The 22,031-nt window shown below is 57.1% G+C and overlaps 1 protein-coding gene across 1 annotated transcript in view; it reads right to left on the reverse strand.

The window, feature by feature from the left end:
* Positions 1-1,383: 1,383 nt before the first annotated feature.
* Positions 1,384-22,031, reverse strand: part of WNT3 (Wnt family member 3) — a gene marked incomplete at both ends in the record, with an annotated part of 43,247 nt that continues 22,599 nt past the window's right edge. The window contains 3 exons of the mRNA XM_082678281.1: positions 1,384-1,863; positions 2,460-2,725; positions 6,217-6,458. Of these exons, the coding sequence (XP_082534407.1) occupies positions 1,384-1,863; positions 2,460-2,725; positions 6,217-6,458 (988 nt within the window). The remainder of the gene's footprint in view (positions 1,864-2,459; positions 2,726-6,216; positions 6,459-22,031) is intronic.

The following is a 22,031-nucleotide window of genomic DNA, read 5'->3' on the forward strand; positions in this document are numbered from 1 at the left end:
AGCTGGGAAGTGGTGGAGGTAGAACCGCCTCTGTCCTCTTTCCACTCCCCACACTGCTTTTATTCAGACACCAAGGAAAGTGGTACCTCCTGCTGTCTTCCCAGACTCTGCCCCTGCCAGGACGGAACCTGAGCTACACAGAGGGGCTTCCCAGACTGGCTGAGCCACCCCTCCAGCAGAGCTCTCCCCAGCACGTGAGGTCCCTCCATGCAGCACAGAAGTCCGACCCCTCCCCCAGTCCCGCCCTGTGTGGGACCGCATCGCCCAGTGGGGTGCCCTCGCTGACACAGCCCCAGGCAGCGATGACCCAGGCAGGGGAGTCCTTCACAACAGTTCAAGCACCGTCTCCAGTGTCCTTCACTTTGTTCCTCACGGCACCTCTGGGGAGGATGACAGATGAGGAGATGGTCTTGTTTGGGTCACAAGGTGGGCGAGTGGTGGAAGCTGGACCAGGGCTCGGACCCCTGTAGATCAGGCCCCTTCTCAGGGCAGAGAAAGGGGAGAAACCCTCCCTTGGGCCTTAGAGACCCTCCAAGACTAGGACCACCACACGCCAATCTTGACCTGTCCTGGGGACCTATGGACCCGAGGGCCGGGCAAGAGTGTCTCCCGCGCAGGCCACCTCTGGGGAGCGTGGGAGCCTAATCCACCAGCCTTTGATCCCTTGATTACTCACCACCATCACTCTGAGCTTGACTCCTTCCTCCTCCCCATCACCGTCCATAAACACGGTGAGAGTGTGCCCCGCTCCACCCAAGCTTCAGATCTGCCGGGATATGGGCTTATACACCGCTTCCTCCCGCCCACCTCCTTGAGGATGGTAGGAGTTAACGCTTGCACAAAAACCTGCCCTCTAAGTTCAAGGTGGATGCAAAACGACTCTGCCTCAGGGGCACAAGAGACTTTTTGGCCTGCTATTTCAAGTATTTTAACCCCCTCACTTTACAGTAAGAAACCTGAGGCCCAAAGAAGTGAAAGAACAGGAAGTTAGAAGCACAGTCAAGACCAGAAGTCGGGCGTCCCAGCCTCCAACCCCACAGTCCCTCCTCTGGCTCCACAGATGTTCAATAATGATAGCTAGTGGCTGTGCGAAAAATTGACCTGGCTCCTAATTTACTTACTAACTTGTACACAAATTTAATCAATTGCAGCCTCGTGTGTACACACTTGGTTATTATCTGTGCTTTGTGTAATCCACCAAGACACTGCCCAAGGACCGTTCCCACTGAAGCTTGGGAAATCCTGGCTTCCTACCTTGGCTTTGGAAACGTGTCCTGGACCGCCCAGAAACAGAACAGGGTTGCCAAGAAGAGGAGACAGCCAAACCCAGTGCCCTGCATCAAGGCACCCCAGCCTCCCCACCGGGCCACCCTACCTGGCTCCCTACTTGCAGGTGTGCACATCGTAGATGCGGATACACTCCTGGCAGCTCACGTAGCAGCACCAGTGGAAGATGCAGTGGCATTTCTCCTTCCGCTTCTCCGTCCTTGTGTTGTGGCCACGGCCGCAGCAGAGCAGGTCGCAGCCATCGATGCCGTGGGAGGTGACATTGCAAGTCCGGTCCCTGGTGCCGAAGGAGCCCGTCTCGGGGTTGGGCTCGCAAAAGTTGGGGGAGTTCTCGTAGTAGACCAGGTCCCTCTCGGTGGGCGGCTTGAAGAGCGCGTACTTGGCGCGGAGGGTCTCCACCCAGCCACGGGACTCCCGGTGCTTCTCCACCACCATCTCCGAGGCGCTGTCGTACTTGTCCTTGAGGAAGTCCCCGATGGCGCGGAAGTCGGGCTGGGCCCACCAGCAGGTCTTCACCTCACAGCTGCCCGACAGCCCGTGGCACTTGCACTTGAGGTGCATGTGGTCCAGGATGGTCTAGAAAGAGGACGAGTAGCAGCTGGTCCCCAGACTGACCCCACCTGGGAGCACACCCAGGCCCTCCCACTCTGACCCACCCACCCCCATCGCTGAAGCCTTCTCTATTCCTACACCATGCCAGGGTGAGAACTGACTGGGGACTGAGGCTCAGACCTGAAGGATGATGACCTTGTTTCCCTCCCCTTCACACCCCAAGCACTGGCAGAAATCACATCCACTTCTCAAAGCCCTAGAAAATAAGAATTGTTATTCCCATGTAACAGATAGGGAAACTGGCTGGGAGCTTAAGTGACTAGCCCTAGGTCAAGCAACCATAAGAAAGGATGGAGGCTGAATTCAAAGCCAGGTCCATGGGTCTCACAGCCCTACACAGGCAGCTGAAGTGCACCGGATGGGCTGGCTGGTACCTGCGCTGGCGGGCTGCCGCATCCCCAGGGTGGGGTGGGGGTGGGGACCCGGAGCAGTCCGAGGAGAAAGGAGGGGGAAAGAGGAGAGCAGGGAGCCAGGAATGCACAAGGGCCACAGGGAGGGGCAGGGACAGGTCCGGAAAAGGGGTCTTGGGCAGGGCTGGGGTGAGGGCGGCCAGGGCTCACCGTGCGGCCAGCCTCGTTGTTGTGCTTGTTCATGGCCGAGCGCGCGTCCGGCCTGTTCTCACGTGCGTCCGCGAACTCCCGGGACACAAGCACCCCGAAGTCGGCGTCCTCGCTGCAGCCTCCCCACTTCCAGCCTTCTCCAGGCGGCCCTTTATGATGCGAGTCGCAGCCACAGATGGTGGAGGTGCCCTCGGCACAGGAGCGTGTGACGGCGAAGGCCACGCCGGCTGAGGCGATGGCGTGCACGAAGGCCGATTCGCGGGTGGCTGTGGGGAAGGCATTGGGAGGCGCTGCTCAGGCCGGGCCCTGGGACGCGGTTGCCCTGCCCTGACCTCCCCAGCTGCGAAAGGGGGCTCTGCAGCCCCAAGGGAGAAGAAGTGCCTTTTCCTCTTTGGTTGGCCTAGCCCCTAGTGGGTATCCCCAGTTTACAGATGAACAAACTGAGGCCCAGAGCTGCTAACTGATTAACCCAGGGCTTTAACAGCTGGCAGAGTGGAGCCTGTTAGAAACAGGGGTGGAAAGGCAACTCTGGCAGGTGGGTACAACTTCCCTCTGCCACCAGAGTTCCTGACCAGGAGTGCAGTGGTCAGCATGTCAGCTTCCCCCTTCCATTCTCCTGTCCTCCACCCAGACAAAGCCAAGGTTTTGGACTGAGAAGGCCAAGCCCCTCCCGGGAGGATGGAGGGACACAGGGCACTTCCCTGCTTCTGTCCCAGGGTACAGCAAAGAGAAAGAAGAGATTCTCAGGGTGCCTCCCCAACCCCGCCGACATCATTATAATGATAACTACCTTTGAGTGCTGGGTTTGCACCAGATTCTGCCCTTCGTGTGCTTTACCCCATTTAATCCTCTCACCCCTGGGAGGCAGAAAGTCTTATTACAGGCCCATTTAGCAGATACAGACATTGACAACTAGGGAGGCAAAGGCCTGAAAGACCTGCAGTCCAACCATCTCTCTCCTTACTGGTGAGGAACCCAGAGCAGGGAGGTGACCTGCCCAAGGCCAGGCAGGTTGCAAAACGCCGGGCTGCTGGCCTGGATGCCTCCTTTCCTGGGCTGTGGCTCTGGTCCTGAGCGCTGAGGGCAGCTCGGCGTACGAGGGAGCCTGGTAACCCCTCGTGGCCACTGCCATCTCTTCAGAGGCCCCGGGGCCCTCGTGGGCCACCTGCAGAGGAGGGTGCCTCCCCCTTCCCGAGCAGGCCGGCGGGGAGTGGGAGCGGTCCCCGCCTGGGCAGTGGACCCGCGCAGCCAGCGCCGACTGCGACACGGCGCGGCCGAGGCCTGAGGCGCTGCGCCCCGGCTCCGACCCCGGCTGCCCACCCCTCAGCGACCCGGGGGCCGGGGGCGCCGAGGGCGAGCGCCGCGCTTCCGGCCGGCCCGCGGCCTCTCGCGGCGGCGGCGGCGCCCGGGCCCCGGGCCGCGCTCGGTTCCCAGCCCCGGGGACGCGGGGGCGGCGGGGGCGGGGCGGGGATTAGCCTGGGAGCGGCGCTGACAGCCCTGCTGTGCTGGTCCCCGTCCGGCGGGGCCCGCTGGGCCGCTCAATCCGCCTTTGTTCGCGCGGTGTCACACCGCATTACCCGCATAATGCGGCCGCCGGGCCCGGGCCGCCGGGCCGGCCGCCACCGCGTAGCAACGGGCGGCTCCCGCGGCCGGGCCGCGCCCCCGGCCCCGGCGCCGGCCCGCGAAATCCCCATTGAAGCGGCGCCCCCCGCCCCCGCGCCGCGCCGAATGGCCAGAGGGCGTGTGAATGGCTCGGCGGCCGCAGCGGGCGCGGGGATGGGCCGCGCGGTGGGGGGCGGCTCTCGGGCCCCTTTTCAAGCCGCCTAAGCCCCTCCGGGCCGCCCGCCCCACCCGGGGACCGCGATCCCCCGCCGCCCGCACCCCGCCGTCGCAGCCTCGCCTTCCGGCCGCTGACCCCTGCGCCCCCCGCGCCCGGGTGCAGCCCCGCCCCGGCCTCCGCTCCGGGCGGGCCATCCCCGGGGAGTCGGTCCCCGGCGTCCGCGGAAGATGCGCGCCCCGGAGCAGACCGCCTCCCTGCCACCCTGGGTCTCAAAGCCGTGGGCAGAGGTCTACCCTGGCGGCCCACACGGCAGGGGTGCGGGACTCGCCAGAAGCGGGGCCCGAGCGTGGAGCCTAGAGCTGCGTTCGAACCCGTTCCCGCCGGGCTCTGGGCGCTGGGGCGCGCGTGCATGCGGGGGCCTTCCTCCCGGAGACCGCAGAGCTTCCCTCAGATTCCCAGTGTCTCTGACACCTTCTCTCCCTCCCCCCACACAAAACTGCCCTCTTGCAATTTCGAGATGTAGGCAAGTCCTAGAACCTACAACGGTGATTTAAAACGTTAAACACAGACGTGAAGGGATAATAAGCTCAGAGACCCGGTTTTCACAGGCTAACGTCCCGCGCGGGGAAGAGCAATCAGAAGGTGAGTCTTGCTTTGGGGAGCGCGTCTAGACGCCAGGCTGTTTGATTAAGCACTACCTGGCCCGAGGTGGGGCACCGGAAGGCGAGGAGACTGACACGCCGGCAAGATCAGGTTTGAAATGCAAACCTGCAAACCACCGCCACTTGGCCCCAATTGGAGGCCAAACCTTTTATGTAAACAAGGAATAATTAGCTTTGGTAATAGAAGCGTAAGCGGAATCATCACCCATTGATTCGCTAATTGCCCTTCTGTCCCATGACAATAGCCTGTAGGTCGGACTTACGAGGTGCACCTGAGACACAGTAAAGGGGGACTCCACTCTAAAATGGGGGTTCAGCTTCGCCCCACTCATTCCCTGCCACTCCCCCCCAACCCTTCCCCAGGTCCAGCTGGTTCTCAGATCCCTTTCCTTTCTGTCTGTAAATGCAACTCTTCTAAAAGGAGGGAGGGCCCGGTTCACCTGTTTGGGTGTCAAAGCCCTGGTGGTGGTCGGAGGAGGGTTCAAGTTGCTGAGGAAAAGGAATGGTAGCTCCCGGGAGGCCAGCTGGGTCATTACATTCCTAGACACTGCGATTGCTCAAATAGTAGCCCAACTTCAGCCCAGAACTCACCAGCCCCAAAATCCCCTTCTTGGGAGCAGTTGTGCCTCTCATGCCTCTCTCCCAGTGCCTTCATGTTCAAAGTCGAGTAATGTGAATCCCATTCATTTGCGACACAGCCAATGCGACTCACAGGTTGCAAGATGCAAGTTACCCAAAAGCCAGCACACCCTCTAGCCCCACCACAATCCGTGGGCATATCCAGCTATCAGGGGCATGGGGACCAGCTGAAGCTTCCCACGGAAGCACCTGGGGGCAATGCAGTGCCACCAGCACGAGGCAGCTTCCTGGACTCCAGAATTTTCTACATGGGAGGGACCTAAGGGGGACAATGCTCTCACCCCACCCCAAAACTAGATTTACATAGCACTTAACACAGCATTGGGAAAACGTCACGAAAGTCCACATCAAAGCCTGGGGCCACCCTCTGTGCCGGCCAGGAGGAAAGGAAGGCTGCAGCCTCCTAGCCTACCCTAGGATCTCGGGATGGGATCTCAAGGCTGCCCAGCCCCCAGCAGCACCTGGGAAGGTGTGGCAACCACCGACAACAGCCTGGGTCAGGCCAGAGAGGGACCTGGCCCAATTTCTGTGGAGGCCGCCGGTCGTGACCAGCTTTATCGCCCTCCCCTGGTGACCCTGGGCTCAGAGCTGAGACGCCCTGATGTGGAAGAGTGACTGTGCCCTGATGCCCTCCCCCCACCTCCCCGCACACCTCCTACCCACCCAGAGACGGTACCTTTGTCGAGGACGGGCCCGAAGATGGCCAGGCTGTCGTCAATGGTGGTGCAGTTCCAGCGGCGGCCCCGGAACTGGTGCTGGCACTCCTGGATGCCCAGCTTCACGCCCTCGGCCACGCTGGGCATGATTTCGATGTAATTGCGGCAGAAGCGCAGTTGCTTGGGGACCAGGCCTGGGATGGAGCCGCAGAGCAGGGGCTGTGAGCCCAGGGATGTGTACTGCTGGCCCAGGGCCAGGGACCTGCAGGCAGACAGAAGGCAGTGGCACTGCAGGCACAAAGCACGCGGCCCACTGTGGGCATCGTTTCTTCTCCGTGAGTACTCAGGGTAGGTGGAGCCATGGAGGGCCTGTGAGCCTGAAGCCATGGCCCTGAGAAACCTGGCATCTGAACGCACTACCTTCGACCTGGCGTGTATACTGTCCCTTGAAGAGCAGAGCTCTGATCCAGGGAGTCGGCCCTCTGCCATGGGCATTTCCAGTTTGCAGGGGCACCTGGGAGCAATGCAATACTATGAAAAGAACCCTGGATGGAAAGATGGTATTAGAGGCCCAGGTCAAGTCCCTCCCAGGCTCTGGGCCAGTTTCCCTGATGGGGAGAGGTCAGGTTGGGAGTTTCAGTTTCTAGGGCCACATGGAGACTTTCAATGATCCATCAGAAGGAAACAAAATCTACGGAGATGAAGATGGCAGGAGCTGGCTTGATCCCCATCACATCTCAGAGAAAGCAGGAAGTAGAGAAGCCTCAGTCCTAGCAGGGAGCTTGCACGTGTGCAAGCTTGCACTCATACATACACATACACACACATACCACCTGTGGCCATGCCTCTCAGCCTCTTCCCTGGGACGATGCCTGCCCAGCCCAGAGCCTCCCAGTGTCTCTCCCCAGGTCTTTGTCCGCCAGGGCCTCTGTGACCATCTTTGCAGCTCCCTAGAAGTTTCTGGAGCACCATCTCTTTTCTGACCAGAGATTGGAGCTTGGCTTTGTTTCATGAAAGTCTAGCTCAGGGTCAGGAGGGAGAAGACCTCAGATCGTACTCCCCCCATCCAATGCAAGTGACCTTGATCAAATCACGTCACTCTAATGTCCCTCATTTTTCAGTCAGTAGTCTGTCAGTCTAGGTGGGGCTAACCACGGACCACCCTGCCTTCTGCGGTGCCTGCCTGGGTCCTGAGGGGTGGGAGTGACTGCAGGCCTGGCCCGTCTGCACCCTGGGCCTTAAGACTGGACCTGAGTGATAGAGCAGGTCAGCCCAGAGCCCCCTGATGCGCACCAAGACACACACAGCATCTGACAGGGCTTTGCAGGTTGCCCTCTCCTGCCCCTGCCCTGTTTACAGTTATAAACTGGTTACTGTGATAATAATGATAATCAAACACCTAGCATTTATTATGTGCTGGACCGGTTCTGAGTGCTCATGTCTTACCTTATGGAAACCTCACAGCAAGTCTGTGAAGTAGGAACTTCATTATCATCGTCAACATCCCATTTCATAGACAAGGAAACTGAGGCCAGGGAGCTTAGTAAACTGCCCAAGTCTGCAGGACTGTGCAGCAGCAGAGGTGAGCCTCCCGCCCCAGCTCAGGCTGCCTCTCCACGTGCTCTTAACCAGCACATCCAGGCCTGCCCTGCAGCTGCCCCAGGGGCACTGCAACCACCGGATAGAGAAACCGAGCCAGGGTTCAGTGCAGATGACTCAGCATTGGGCCATCATGGGAGGAAGGGAAGAAGGCCATGCCTTTCCCACTCCCTCCTCTGACGTTTAGGCCCCAAAGCCCTATATGCAGACAGCTGGAGAGGGGAGCTGGGGCCGGATGGAGGTCGCTGCCAGGTAGCCCCATGGCCTCACCTGGGTTTGGTTCTGAGTGTGGGCCTTGAGGACCCCTCTAAAGGAATTTGGCGATTCTCTGCCACCTCCTCATACCCGGCCTGGTCCCTGAGTGTCCCAGAGCATCATGGGGAGACCTGGCACCAACTGCCCAGCCTCCGTGTCCCTCCCCTTCGGCCAGAGCCCTCCCCGGTCTCCCCCCAAAAGGCAGCTCCATCCATGCCTGTCTCTAGAGGGATGGACTGACCTTGAGGAGCCCACGCGCTCCTTCAACCTGGCCTCCTGGACCCACTGCAAACTCCAACCTGGTCAGGCCTGTGTCACAATCACCTCTGGCACCAGGGGGCTCTGTCCCATGTCGTCCCCCATTTACTGGTCTGCTTACCAACCACACCAGGGCCCCAGGGCTCCTTCCTTTACTCCTTCCACATCCTCTGTCCCTCTCCTCCTTCCCTGCCCTCTAGTGGCCTTTGCCCTACACCCGTTGGCACTTCTGCAGGCCTGGGCACCTTAAGCTGGATCAGAATAAGAACCTACAAGAGATGCCTTTAGAGAGCACAAAGCCCATTATACAGATCAGAAAGCAGAGGCCCACAGAGAGAAGCAGCTTGCTCAAGGCCACACAGCCAGATGCACGGAGCCAGGTGCGGCTGGTGCCGCTGCGGGGGGTGGGGGGGGCCCTGGGCTGGGGGGAAGCCCCGGCTGGCTCTTCATTTCCACTCCGTGAGGCTGCCCCTGATCCCAGCCCTCCAAGTGGCTCCCTGCTCCCTCATTTCACCAGCATCCCCACCCCAGTGGGTCCCAGGTGGGCCTACCCAGTCCAGCAAAATGCCCAAGCCCTACACACTGGCCGGCAGGGCTTGGTTGGCTGCAAAGGCCAGAGCCGTCCCCCAAACATCTCCCAGTAGGGAGATGCCACGGTCCCCTGCGCTCCCCTCCGGGGCACCAAGCCCTTGACTGTGAATCCTTCCTCCTGGACAGTTGCACTCTCTCCTCTGACCAAGCAGATTTCCTTTCCTCTGTAGTCGCATTCAACACTAGCGATCATCACGACAACCACTTATTTAGCACGTGTATGCCAGGCGCTTCACAGATATCATGTCGCTTAATCCTCAACAAGAGCTCTATGACGTGGGTACTGTCATCTCGGTTTTACAGATGAGGAAACTGAGGCAGAGAAGTTGGGCAACCATAGATTTGTCTGACTCCAGGGATGATATCCTCCAAGAATAACTCCCAGCCTCAGAGACGATGAGTTCTTTTCCCTCCTCCCACCAAACCCTGTCTCCTTCCTGCTGTCCAGGTCCATCGTGCACCTGGAACCAGGCTGCCTGCATTCAAATCCAGCTCTGCTGTTTCCGAGCTGCTGATCTCAAGCAGTTTACTTAACCCCTCGTGCCTCAGTTTCTTCACCTGTTAAATAGACATAATGGGAGGGATAAAGGATAGAAAGTCCCTGGCACATAGGAAGCCCTCAAGTCGCGGTGGTCATGGTGGTTACCATGTGTTTAGGGGCTGTCCCCAGCACTTTGTCCCCTGCTACGTCATCAACCTCATTTCTCAGCCCTCCCATCCCTGACTTGACAGAACACATCGGAATTTTCAGAGCCCCTTCCCATCCATCACTGGGAAGGATGCAAGGCTGGCCCCTTTCCCGGAAGCTCAGTCCTAACCAGCGTGGCTGAAAGGACATCTGTGATCTGGCCGAGTGTTAAAGTTAACCCAAAGGGCAAGGGCATAGGGACCTTTCCAGGATGCTCCGTTCAAGGGTTTCAGCTCAGATCTGGACGTCCTGCCGGTGATGAGCAAGGGCCTCTAGGGATGGGGGTTTAGCTCTGAGGGCTGGTGCTGGGGCCAATGGGGCTGTGGCCGTGGGATGGATTTCTGCAGGAGAGCTGCCCTCCCCCAAATACGCCCTGCCACCCGACCGGTGAGCCTCCTACCCACACATGCGCATGTCTGAGATTCCACCACCACAGATGCGTTAACTTGACTCACAGCTCCTTTTGTCCCCACCAGCGAAGTGCATGTTCCCCTGGAGGAGGCCACACGGTGAGCCTCATGCCCCTCAGTTCTTCGCACCCAAGTGGGAGTGGCCTGCTGGCTGACTAGCGCCCGCCATCCGCCTCTCCACTGCCCAAGTCCCCGGCAAACATCTTACCCATCCTTCAACCTCCAGTTCCTGGGCCGCCTCCATTCTGAAGGATTTCGCGGGCCCCCAGACAGAAGTAACCTCTCCTCCCTCTGTTTCTCCTCTACTTCACTCAGACCTTATCTCAAAGGGCTGAACTGACTTGTTTCCAATTCCATCTGGCTGTGCTAGTGTGAGTTCCCTGAGGATAGAGGTTGTGTTGCATCTCCTCCCATCCCCCACCAACACCTCTCACCATACCAGACACACAGACACACACACGCATACACACAAGCACCCACACAAGCACACTTGGCCGACCAAAGGGCCAGGCCCATGCCAGGTACTCGCTGATTCTCCAGGGGAGGAATAAAAGAACGACTCCTTCCCCAAAGGCCAGTCTGATCCACCCCCAGTCTTGCAGCCAAACTCCCCAGGCTTCCAGGCATCCGGAGGTTCCACCTACATACAGGACAAGATTCCTCAGTTCCGCTGAGGAAGTTCCTACGTTTAGGACCCGAGAGAGTGGCTGGGCTCCCAAGGGAGGTGGGGACCTGCCTGGCACTGGCAGCTGGTGAGGGGGAGGGGGGAGGGCACCGCCAGGCCTATTTATACCCAGCTCCTGGCCCTGCCCAGCCCAAGGGCCCTGCCACCCTCCCCTAAGGACAGTTCATCCTCCGCCCAACCACCCACTGCCCAGCTGGGCCGAGGACAGACACAGGCAGCCAGGCGGATGGGTGGCAGGTGCCAGCCAGCGACAGGCTGCTCCAGAGGCCTCGATGTTGACCTCTGAGGATGAAACCCCCTCTCCAAACAGGCCAGGCTTAAATGCCATGCACGGTCTAATCAGCCTCCCAGCCCCATCAAGCCATTCAACGCCCCGCTCAGCGCCTTCGGCCTCCAGAAGCTGAAGGTGGGCCTGCATGGTGAGCACAGGCCACCTCAGTGCTGAGCCAGCCTAGGCACACAGCATATAGTGAGAGGCCTACAAGGGTCCCGCGCGGCGCAGCCTGTTCAGTGACCGTGGCGCGGTGGACCCACAGACTCTGCCGTCCACCCAGCAATGACCTGCCGGCAGGGACCACGTGCTGTCCCCGCCCTGCTCCCCTTAACGAGCCACGTGGGTTGGAGCCCTACACCCAGCCAGGTGCCCTCCCCTGCACTCACACTTTCCTACATTTTTGACCTTCGACTCTTCCAACATTATAGTATTTGAGAGATTGGAGGGGCCTCAGGAGTCATCTAGTTTAGGGTGTTTCTTATTTGTTAGCCATTTTTTCCTAATATACATCCTCCCCCCACCCTCCCTGGTACATAAAACAGATAAAAAGAGGGACTCTTCGTCAAAAAGCTAAAGATAGAATCATCATATGACCCAGCAATTCCACTCCTGGGTATAGATCCTGGAGAATTGAAAGCAGGGATCCAAGCGATACTTGTACACCAGCGTTCATGGCAGCACTATTCGCAACAGCCAAAAGGTGGAAACAACCTGAGTGTCCATCCGCAGATGAATGGATAACAAAACATGGTAAATCCACACAGTGGAATATTATTCAGCCACAAAAAAGGATGATGCTCTGATACAGGCTACAACATGGATGAACCCTGACAACATTATACCAAGTGAAACAAGCCAGACACAGAAGGACAGATATAGTATGATTCCACTTACATGAGGTACCAAGAACAGGCAAATGCACAGTGACCAAGAGTAGGTTAGCGGTAGCTGGGGGCTGGGAGGGGAAGTCACAGCTTAATGAGTATGAGTTTCTGTTTGGGACGATGAAAAGTTCTGGAAACAGTGGTGATGGTTGGACAACATTGCAAACCTACTTGATGCCACTGATTTGTACACTTAAAAATGGTTAAATTGAAGGAAAAAAAAAAAAGAAGGGCAGGGGCCCAGAGACCTATCCCTTGACCTTCCCCTTGCTCTCACCTGTGGCCCCTCTGCAGGATACAGTCTGAGAACCACTGGTCTTATCTAATCCCTTCCTCCCCTGGATGGGAAGACTGAGACCCAGAGAGAGTTTGTTATTTTCCCAGGTCACACAGTCACATATGGGCGGGGCTGTGGAAGGTGGATCCAAGGGTGCGGCCCAGGGAAAGGCTCCGGGGTCCCCACCTCTGCTCTCCAGTCTCAGCGTGAGCTCCGTGGCCAAGCCTCCCCTGGTCATGCCTTTCTTGGAGTCATGGTCCTCTCGGCCTCACCTTTTCCAACGGCGAGGACTGACCATCTCTGCTAGCCCCAGACAGGCCACCTGAAGATGCTGACCCAAAGAACCGGTGCCTCCTAAGCTGACTGCCATGAGTTCAGGAGGAAGGGAAGGAGATGGAAAAAGGGAGGAATCAGAACCACCTCCTTTGTGGTCCTTTGTCTCTTTCCTCCAGAGTGACCACCGTGTTTCTGGAAACAATAGCCCAGTGCTTGGTGCTCTACCAGCTGGCTCCTGGACAGTACTGGACAGATGGCCTTCCTGTTCCTGGGTCCAGAGGGGCCCAACCCTGGCCTGGGGCAAGATGGAAACTTCCAGAACGGGAAAGAAGATCTTGAAAATGGGCAGAAAGTAAAGATCCAGCATTGGCCTTGGAACTCAAGGTTACTACCTTTCTACTTAGCTCAAGAGGCCACTCAGGGCTGGTGGACATCATGAGGGGAGCCTGACAAGTTCAGGGGCACATGTACCCAGTGCGGTAGGGGAGGGCAGGGCCTAGTGGGCCCTGATGCACCCAACTCCTAGAACTTCCAAAGAGCTTAAACACGATGGCAAGGGCCACTCACCCCGGTGCTTTGGCAGGGAGCTTGTGACAAAGCAAGAGGAGGGCCTTAGGTCAAGGGTCACAAGCTCCCACTTTTTTCTACCCATCCGCTTATCCTCCCTGGAGCACATGTGGGCCCCACGGGTGCTAAGCACAGCTCTACACCCTCCCAACCCAACCCAACCCTGAACCCATCTCAGTACGAGCCAAGGGGAGGGAGTTGCTTCTGAGTCCAAAGGGCTCACGTGGTCCCGTAGTCCTCAGAGCGGGCCTAGATACCCCAGCAGGTGCCTTTCATCAACATCTCCCTGGACCTTTCCCGTCAGCAGCTGGTCCATTCACTCAGTAGGCATGGATGGGTCCTCTGGTTCTCATGTGTCCCAAGAAGAGCTACAGGGCCACCCTTGTTTATACACAGGAAGGGAAGGGTGAGGGTAGAAAGCATCCACACACTGAGCTGGGACCCAAGGTCCAGAGAGGAGTCACTGAAGAAGCAACTGCAAGAACCTGACCCCAAGAGCAGTAAACATGTGGAGTGCATAGAGGTGCCTGCCCTTAGCAGAGTAGGTTAAAGCCTTCCCTTGGTAAACAAATTCATTCCCCACCTATTCACTCAACACACATTTAAGTGACCACTGAATGGGGCCGAGTGCCAAGCACTGGAAACATGGAGATGAACTGAGCCACACCCATGGGGCACCCAGACCAGGAGGCATCTGTCAGTTACAGACCAACAAGCGTTTGTCCAGCACCTACTAGGTCTGGGTGCCATGAGTGACAAAGGGTCCCCAGCCACCTGTAGCTTAGCACCCGAGTAACCCTCATGCCAGAAAGCACATGGTAAGAGTGGGGGCATCCCGGAAGAGGGGCGAGCGAGTCCCAGGCAGTGGTGACCATGAAGCACACTGGCAGGCACTGAGCTGGCGAAGGATGGCTGGGGCTCCCCCAGGGGGAGCTGGGGTGCCCGGGAAGAGCCCCCAGGCAAGAGGTGGGAGAGAACGGCGGTGGGCCCACCCCATCTGGAGTCCAGGGACCTTACAAAGGAGCAGAGGAGGGGAAGGGGGCCCCAAGTGCCAAGTTTTACTCTGGCGACATGAGCAGTCATTGAAGATTCCTGAGCTGGGCTTTGGAATATTAACCTATTAGACAACGTCTAACTGCAGAATGGGTCCAGCGGGTGGGCACTAAGAGACCCAAGACTGGGAGAGGAGTGGGGGTGAGGTGGCCGGGGTGACACTCTATGCTAAGGAGAGTCTCAGGCCTGTCTGCGTATTACAGTCCCCCAGGGGAACAGGTTTCAGGGGTCAGGGGTGACCTCTTTGGCCTGGGGCCCGAGCACCTCCCATTTAGTTTAGCAGGGCCTGTGGCTCTGGGTCTCAGGACAGTGGCCTTAGAAGCAGAGAGGAAGGGACTTCCCTGGTGGTGCAGTGGTTAAGAATCCGCCTTCCAATGCAAGAGACGTGGGTTCGATCCCAACCTAAGATCCCACATGCTGCGGGGCAACTAAGACCTGCATACCACACCTGCTGAGCTCGCAGGCCACACACTACAGAGCCCGTGCACCCCAACTAAGACCCGACACAGCCATAAAAATAAATTAAATAAATTAAAAAAAAAAAAAAAAACAGAAGCAGTGAGTAAGGATGGGTCACATGGAAACAACAGGAAGGAGGAAAGGATGACCAAGATTTTGAGCCAGGATGACCAGAAAGATGGAGATGCCGTCAACCGAGAAAGGGGACGTAAGAGGCAAAGCAGTCTGGGGAAAATAGAGGAAGTTTGTGGGGCTGGTGAGACCTGCAGGCACCCAGGTCCAGACAGCACCGGGGGTGCAGAGCTGGAGCCCAAGGGAAAGAGCAAGGCTAGAAGTTCAGATCTGGGAATCCGTCCCGGAGCTAACAGTTGAATAGTACTCGAGGCCTGGTCTCCCCCAGGGGGCACCCAGAAAAAGGGTGAGACAATCGGGGAGCCTCATGGTGGCGGCGGTGGATGCCATGTGCCAAGGGAGGGAGGGAGGAGGCACGAGGGTGGAGACAGGGCCCTCACACCAGGGGGGCTAGAACTTCAGGCCAAGAGGTGGAGAGGGCTTTTCAAAACCCGGCAGGAGGCAGGCTGGTCGGGCTGGGCTCTGCCAACACGGGCACCAAGCACCCGGGTCTGTTTTCTTGCAGGTATTCCTGAGCAGGAGACGTGCAGCCAATAGACTTGGACAGAGCGAGTCACCACGCCCTTCCTTCCTTCCTCTCCTCTGCTCCTTCCCTCTTCCACTTTTGTCCCCACCCTCCTCCCTGGGTGATGCATCCTAAGCCTTCAGTTCACAGCCCTGTCCTCCTGCGGGGTGGGGTGGAGGTACCTCTCCGTGCTCACAGTGGGACCTCCCAGCCTGCCCCCCACTCCACCCCGGGGAGCTCGTCCCGCTCGCCCTGGGACCCAGGATCTGGGTCGCTCCCTCAGGTTGTTTTGGCTGAAATCTGGCCCTTTGGACTTCGGTCAGCACTTCCTGGATCTGTACTGGTGTGAATGTGGGGGAAAGGGGGTATTCCAGGCCAGCAGTCCGCATCGCCATGGGTGACAAAACCCACGCATCCCCCCCCCAAATGGAACCAAAGTGAAAAGCCGTTCCCTCCCATTGGCAGCAGCCCCTGAGGACTGGCCACGGTGCCCTAAACTCTCCAGCACAACTCAGGGCCCTACTGGCCAAGTGGCCACTTGTGCACTCTGTGAGTGGCTATGACAACTCCCCTCTGCTGCCCAACTTCTAGAAGCCACCTTTCAGGACCAAGTGGGCACCTCAGACCACCTGAGAGCTCAGAGGGGCCACAGCCGTGGAAGGGAGAGAAGCGAGTGGGGGGACACTCAAAGCCAAGGTCTTGCAGAGTTCCCAGTAAAAGGGAGGGGCGGGCCCTGTGGGACGTTTCTTTGGGGAGAAGATGGGGAGGGGGGAGGGAAGAGAGGGGTGCAGAGGGTGGGGCAGGGCCTCGGCTGGAATGTTACAGCTTCTGTTCTCCAAAGCGGCTCCCAGAGTGCCTGGCCTGAGGCTCCTGGCTGATCTGATAAGATGTGACAAGGCGGCCTGAAAAATGTTGAAACCTGTAAAATGTTGAAACCTGTTTTTTGTTGTGTTGTGAGCGTTAGGGTTTTTTTTTGCCTTCTCAATTTCATAGGAAAGTGGAGTTGATCAGAGTGGAGAAGGGGAGGAGGTAAGAGAGAGGGATCGACCCCTTCAGGCAAATTGCAGGGGGAGGGGGGTGGCACAGGGCGGGATGGTCAGACCTGGGGAGGAGGAAGAGAGGGTGAGAACTGAGAGGAAGCAGGGGGACAGAGGCCTTGGAGAAGGGGGAGGGGCTCCTGCCTCTCTGGCCCGTCAGCAGCTCCAGCTTGGGTCCTCAGGGCTGTGTCCTCCTCGCACGGAGAGGACATACGAGCTCTCGGCCTCTTCCTTCAGGCAGGTATTAGCCTGGGAAGACTAGGCCTGAGCCCAGGTGGGTGTCCAGAGAGAAGCGAAAGGGGGCCCAGGGCCTCACTCCTCAGACCCCCAAAGGGTCTCCCGAGGGGCACCAAGACCCCTGGCGGACAATGTTTCCAGGTGACACAGAGGGACGCACTCCCAAGTGCACCGGCTTCCTCGAGCACTTTGGAACTCACAGGCGAGCCCTTTAAACCATGTCACGGGCTTCCCTGGGGGCGCAGTGGCTGAGAGTCCGCCTGCCGATGCGGGGGACACGGGTTCGTGCCCCGGTCCAGGAAGAGCCCACATGCCGCGGAGTAGCTGGGCCTGTGAGCTATGGCCGCTGGGCCTGCGCGTCTGGAGCCTGTGCTCCGCAATAGGAGAGGCCACAACAGTGAGAGGCCCGCGTACCGCAAAAAAAAAAAAAAAAAAAAAGAATCCGCCTGCCCATGCAGGGGACACGGGTTCAAGTCCTGGTCCGGGAAGATCCCACATGCCGTGGAGCACCTAAGCCCGTGCTCCACAACAAGAGAAGCCACCACAATGAGAAGCCTGCGCACCACAACGAAGAGTAGCCCCCGCTCGCCGCAACAAGAGAAAGCCTGCACGCAGCAACGAAGACCCAACACAGCCAAAAATAAATAAATAAAATAATTAAAACAAAACAAAACACGTCACACTTGTTGAGTCCTGACCCTTCAGAGCTGGAAGCTGCGGCCCAGTCTCTGCCCCCAGACCCGCACAGGTGGTTATGCTGTTTCACAGCGGAGGCAGCTGGGGCCTGAAGACGTTAAATGACTGGCTTGGGGTTCAGGATACTTCTGCCAAATGGCTTCTCTTCAAACGAGTCCAGCCTTAGCAACTTGAGAGGCGCTGAGCGTTCTAGAAACCACGGTGGGACCAGGTCTCTGGGGTGCTCACTGGGTACAAAGGTAGATGCTTGATAAAAGCCTGGGGAATGAGAGTGTCCGCCTGAGAAGGTTCCCCTGCCGTCTCTTGCTAGATGGAGGAGGCGGGGCGGGGGAGGGACATGAGATGCCCTAGAGAGGCTTTATAAAGCCTTCTGTGAGCGGCCACAGGCCTTAGTTACTCTATCACAGTACCAGGCCGCACAGTGTCCAGGTTGGTGGGACCTTGGCCGCTATCTGGTCCAGTTCCAGCTGAAGCCCAGACTTGCCCAGGGTACCTCCAGGCTTGAGACAGTGCAGGGAGCACAGTCCAGGCCTGAGATGCCCCCAGCCACAACTCTGCTTCCCTTCCACCACGCAGTTCCTTCTTCTTTCTTTTTGTTTTTGATAAATTTATTTATTTTTATTTATTTATTATTTTTGGCTGCGTTGGGTCCTCATTGCTGCGCGCGGGCTTTCTCTAGTTGCGGCAAGCGGGGGCTACTCTTTGTTGCAGTGCGCGGGCTTCTCTTGTTGCCGAGCACAGGCTCTAGAGCGCGTGGGCTTCAGTAGATGTGGCGCGTGGGCTCAGTAGTTGTGGCACACGGGACTAGTTGCTCTGCGGCATGTGGGATCATCCCAGACCAGGGCTCAAACCCGTGTCCCCTGCATTAGCAGGCAGATTCTCAACCACTGCGCCACCAGGGAAGCCCATCAGCCCTCTTATTTATTACTTTGGGCTCCTATTCATCCATCAAGATCCAATTTTAAAAGCCCCTCTTAATGTGTCCAGTTTAAACTGTTCCCTCTGGGTATTTCCCAGTTCTTATATATACCTCAGAGGGAAACTCAGACACTTTCCATTGAATCGTCCACTGACACTGTGTTTTTCCACTAAAACAGTTTTTTGAGAGGAGGAACCATTTCTTTCGTTTTTGTAGGTTGGGCGGGCAGAGTGCTTGTTCACCAACAGGCCCAGCACACCTCCTCCTTCCGCCACACTGAGCGGCTCCACCTGACTACCCCAACCTCCTCACCTCCCCCAAATCCCACAGGCTGCCACCAGGACAAGCTGAGGGCAGGTGACGGCCGCACTGGTCCTCTGGGCCTTATCACACAGCCTCTGCTTCCACTGTCTGGAGATCCTTTATCTGAATCTTAGGAAGAAGCCCAGGAGGGAACCTGGAAATCAGAGCTGCTTGGCTGGGAGTTCACTCTCACAGTGGCTCCCTAGGGCTCCTCTGAAAGCCCTATGTCTTCAACTCAACAAATATTCATGGTAGGTCAGGCCCTGTGGTGCCTGGGGCACCCCTGGTGTTGCATGAGCTCCCAGCTGAGCCTGGGCACTGCCCCAGGTAGCCCGTGCTCCTCCCTGACCGGGGCCGGCGTGCCCACCCACCCTGCCTCACACCCAGACAGCAAGGACCACCTGCCCTGGTGAGGGCTGGGGCCCTGAGGACTTCACCTGCCTCGACCATCCCACCCACACTCCCTCACACCACGCCTTCTGGAGGACCAAGAGCATGATTTCACCAGCTGGCTGCTCTTCGTGGGTGCGGCCATGGCACTACGGGACTCAGATCACTTGCAGTGGTTTTGAAAAATACAGACAGCTGGGCTCCAAAGCCAGCCCTGCTGAATCAGACTCTCAGGGGAGGAGTCCAGGAAGCTGGATCGTTAAAAACCTCCTCCAGAGTGTGACAACAGCACGGTATAAGATGATGCAATGTGAGGTATCCAGCATACCCTGGAAAGTTCTCTGGCCAAAGATGTGTAACCTGAATCTCCACAAGCCTTTAGAAGCAACTTTCAGCTATCAGGAAACACGAGGGATAGAGGAACAAACCAAATGACACTATGGGGAAGCGACCAGACAAATTCACAAGGCTACGGGCCTGAGCTCTCCAAAGTCCGAGTTACTTTTAAAAAGTGTGTGTGTGTGTGTGCGCATGTGTGTGTGTGTGCGTGTGTGTGCGTGTGTGTTGGGGGAAGGAGGGGAGGGATGTTTTGGATTAAAATAAACTTATGAGACAGAACAATCAAATAACTGGAAACTGGTTTGAAAATCCTAGCCATGAAGGCATTTTGAGGATAACTGGGGAAATGTGAACCATTAGGAATCATTAATAATTGGGTTAAGTGCGATAATGGTATGTGGTCATAGGCGTCATCCTTACATTGTAAAACGCAGAGGTGGAGTCATGATGACTATAACTTTGAAATGGTTCAGCAAACCAAACACTGTAGGGGATGGGGGGCGGGGAGGGAGGAGAGAAAGGGGAGGGGGAGCAATTACGGCAAAATGAAAAACACTTGAACTAGGAGGTGTGCACGTGGGTGCTCCTGGAATTATTTTTTCTGTTTTCCTGATTAACAATTTTCATAATAAAAGTTAGAAGGAACATAAACTCCAACTAATTCGTGGGGACTTCTGGACACGACCCGCGCGGGGCTCGCACCTGGCCTCGCCCGCCCCGAGCACGGAGGGTGGCCGAGTCTCCGGACCCGCCATGGCCCCTGCGGCAGCAGGTGCACCCGACGGGGCGGGTGGGGGGGCGCTGCGCCATCGCTGGGCGGTCAAGGCGCCGTCCACTCCCCGCCTTTCAGGGCGGGTACTTCCACCGCGTTCCCAGGAGCGCTTCCTTGAGCCTGGTCCCCCCACGGCGCTGAGCACGCGCAGGTGGGAAACAGCCCTGCCCGGCACCTGGACTCCTACCCCACCCCCAGCTCTGTTTAGGGAGGCTCCACGCAAGTTCAAAGCGGTGCCTGCCCCTCCCTCCCGGCCCCATCCCCATCCTCAGGCGAGGCAGCCCGAGCGAGCCTCAACATCTTCCTCTGCGCCCCTCCAAATTCATCAGTCCCGGAGTCCCGCCGCCAATTCCTCTGCAGTGTCGTTGCACTCACTCCCCCTGTCCTTTCTTCTCAAGGGCCCCCTCGCCACAGGCGCCTGAGTTTTGCAAGCATCTACTCAGCACCTATTAGGAGTCATATTCGAGTCTACCGCAGACCCATGCAGGACCTTTAAATGTTCCAGCACTCAGAGGGGTGGGTCACCGGCTCTCAACCCTGGCTGCATGTCACATGGCCCCGGGGGAGTTTAAAACTACTGATGCTGGGGCCCCATCCCCAGAGAAAGGGATTTAATTGGTCTGGGTGCCCCCTCCTCTCTGTGGTAGCCTCCCTTCCTCCATTATAAGAGGAGGACACAAGGGGCCTCCCTGGTGGTCCAGTGTTTAAGACTCCACGCTTCTGCTGCACGGGGCACCGGTTGGATCCCTGGTCGGGCGGGGACCAAAAAAATAAAAGAGGAGGCAAGATGGAGGAGAAACACTGTCCTCGGTCACAGACAAGGCTCAGAACCTGCCAGTGGTCACCGGGGGTCGGGCGGGGGCATAGCTGGGCCTCCTCAGCCCTCTGCCATCCATCCCCAGGGGTCCTACCTCCTCCTGCGCCAGCACTAACCCATCCTTTACAACCACGGTTTTGTCCACATCCTCTCATGAAGCAGCTCTCCCTCATCGTCTCTCTCCTGGCCTCCCAACAGATCTCCATCTTTATGGGAACGGAAGCAAAACTTTTTGGATCCGGCAACACATCAGTAAAAAGTGTTTGGGCATGCCCCCCCATTTACATACATTAGGTCTAAATCGCACGCCAGCCTGCCACCATGCTCACCTGTCAGGTGCATTACAAAACACACGCTAACATGCACTGGAAAAAGACAAGATAGAAAGTATATTTCAAAAGAATCGTTTCCTCCTACAGCCTCATCTAGTGACCTCCCACCCAAGCCTTCAATCCTGTGTCCTTTTCTTAGCCTTGCAGTGGTGGGATATATGTCTGTTAAGTGGAAATTCTCTCTGCAGAAATGCAGGACGCCACCAAACACTCTTGGGGTTCAAGGTACCAAGGCCTTTCTCCTCCTTTCTTCCCCATCTTTCTTTGTTCTTGACCACAGCTACTTTGTTTTTGTCTAGGATTTCCAGTTCCCCACTCATATCTCACCGGCAGTGCTTTCTCTCCACACGTCCATGGTGGAGCCCTCCTGTCCACATGCCTCCTCTCGGTCTGTCCTCACTTTCCCCTCCCTCACCTCTGCTCACTGCATACGCCGTTGTCCCACCAGACCAGCTGCATCCCTGCACGAGTGCTGGTGCCACAGGCAATTTCCATATTTTCAGTCCTGTGTTCCTAGTCACATTTGTTACAAAAGTATTTCTTCCAGGGGAAATACACTTTGGACAGAAAGGATAAAATCAGTCTCTCTCTCTCTCTCTCTCTCTCTCTCACAAACACACACACACACAGCAGACATTTAAAGTAAAAAAAAATTAAAAATTAATTACCAATTTCTCTACTAATAGGATGTGTGTTCAACATGAGGGGAAAAATATCATAGCAATTAGCTCCAGTTAAGGGTCCTTCATAAATCACCTGGGCTAAGAGAAGGCCTGAGTACCACAGACAGGAGAAGGTAGCCACAAAACAGAGAGATGTAATGGGGACATGCAGAGCTGTAAATAAAATAAAGCGGAAGGCTTTTACAGGTGCATACCCAGTGGTGCATAAGATAATGTGAGTGGTTAATAAGGTCATGAGGAAATAATTTACTGAACTGTGTAAGGTAGTGAGGGGACCAATTTACTGGGGCACTCAGAATGGTTATTATTATTACTAATAATAGCTAACATTTATTGAGCCCTGACTAGTGCCAGGAGCCATGTAAAGCTCTTAACATAGAACATATATTTTAATTTG

Source organism: Grampus griseus (genome assembly GCF_964374135.1).
Source record: "Grampus griseus genome assembly, chromosome: 20".
Classification (NCBI taxonomy): Eukaryota; Metazoa; Chordata; class Mammalia; order Artiodactyla; family Delphinidae; genus Grampus; species Grampus griseus.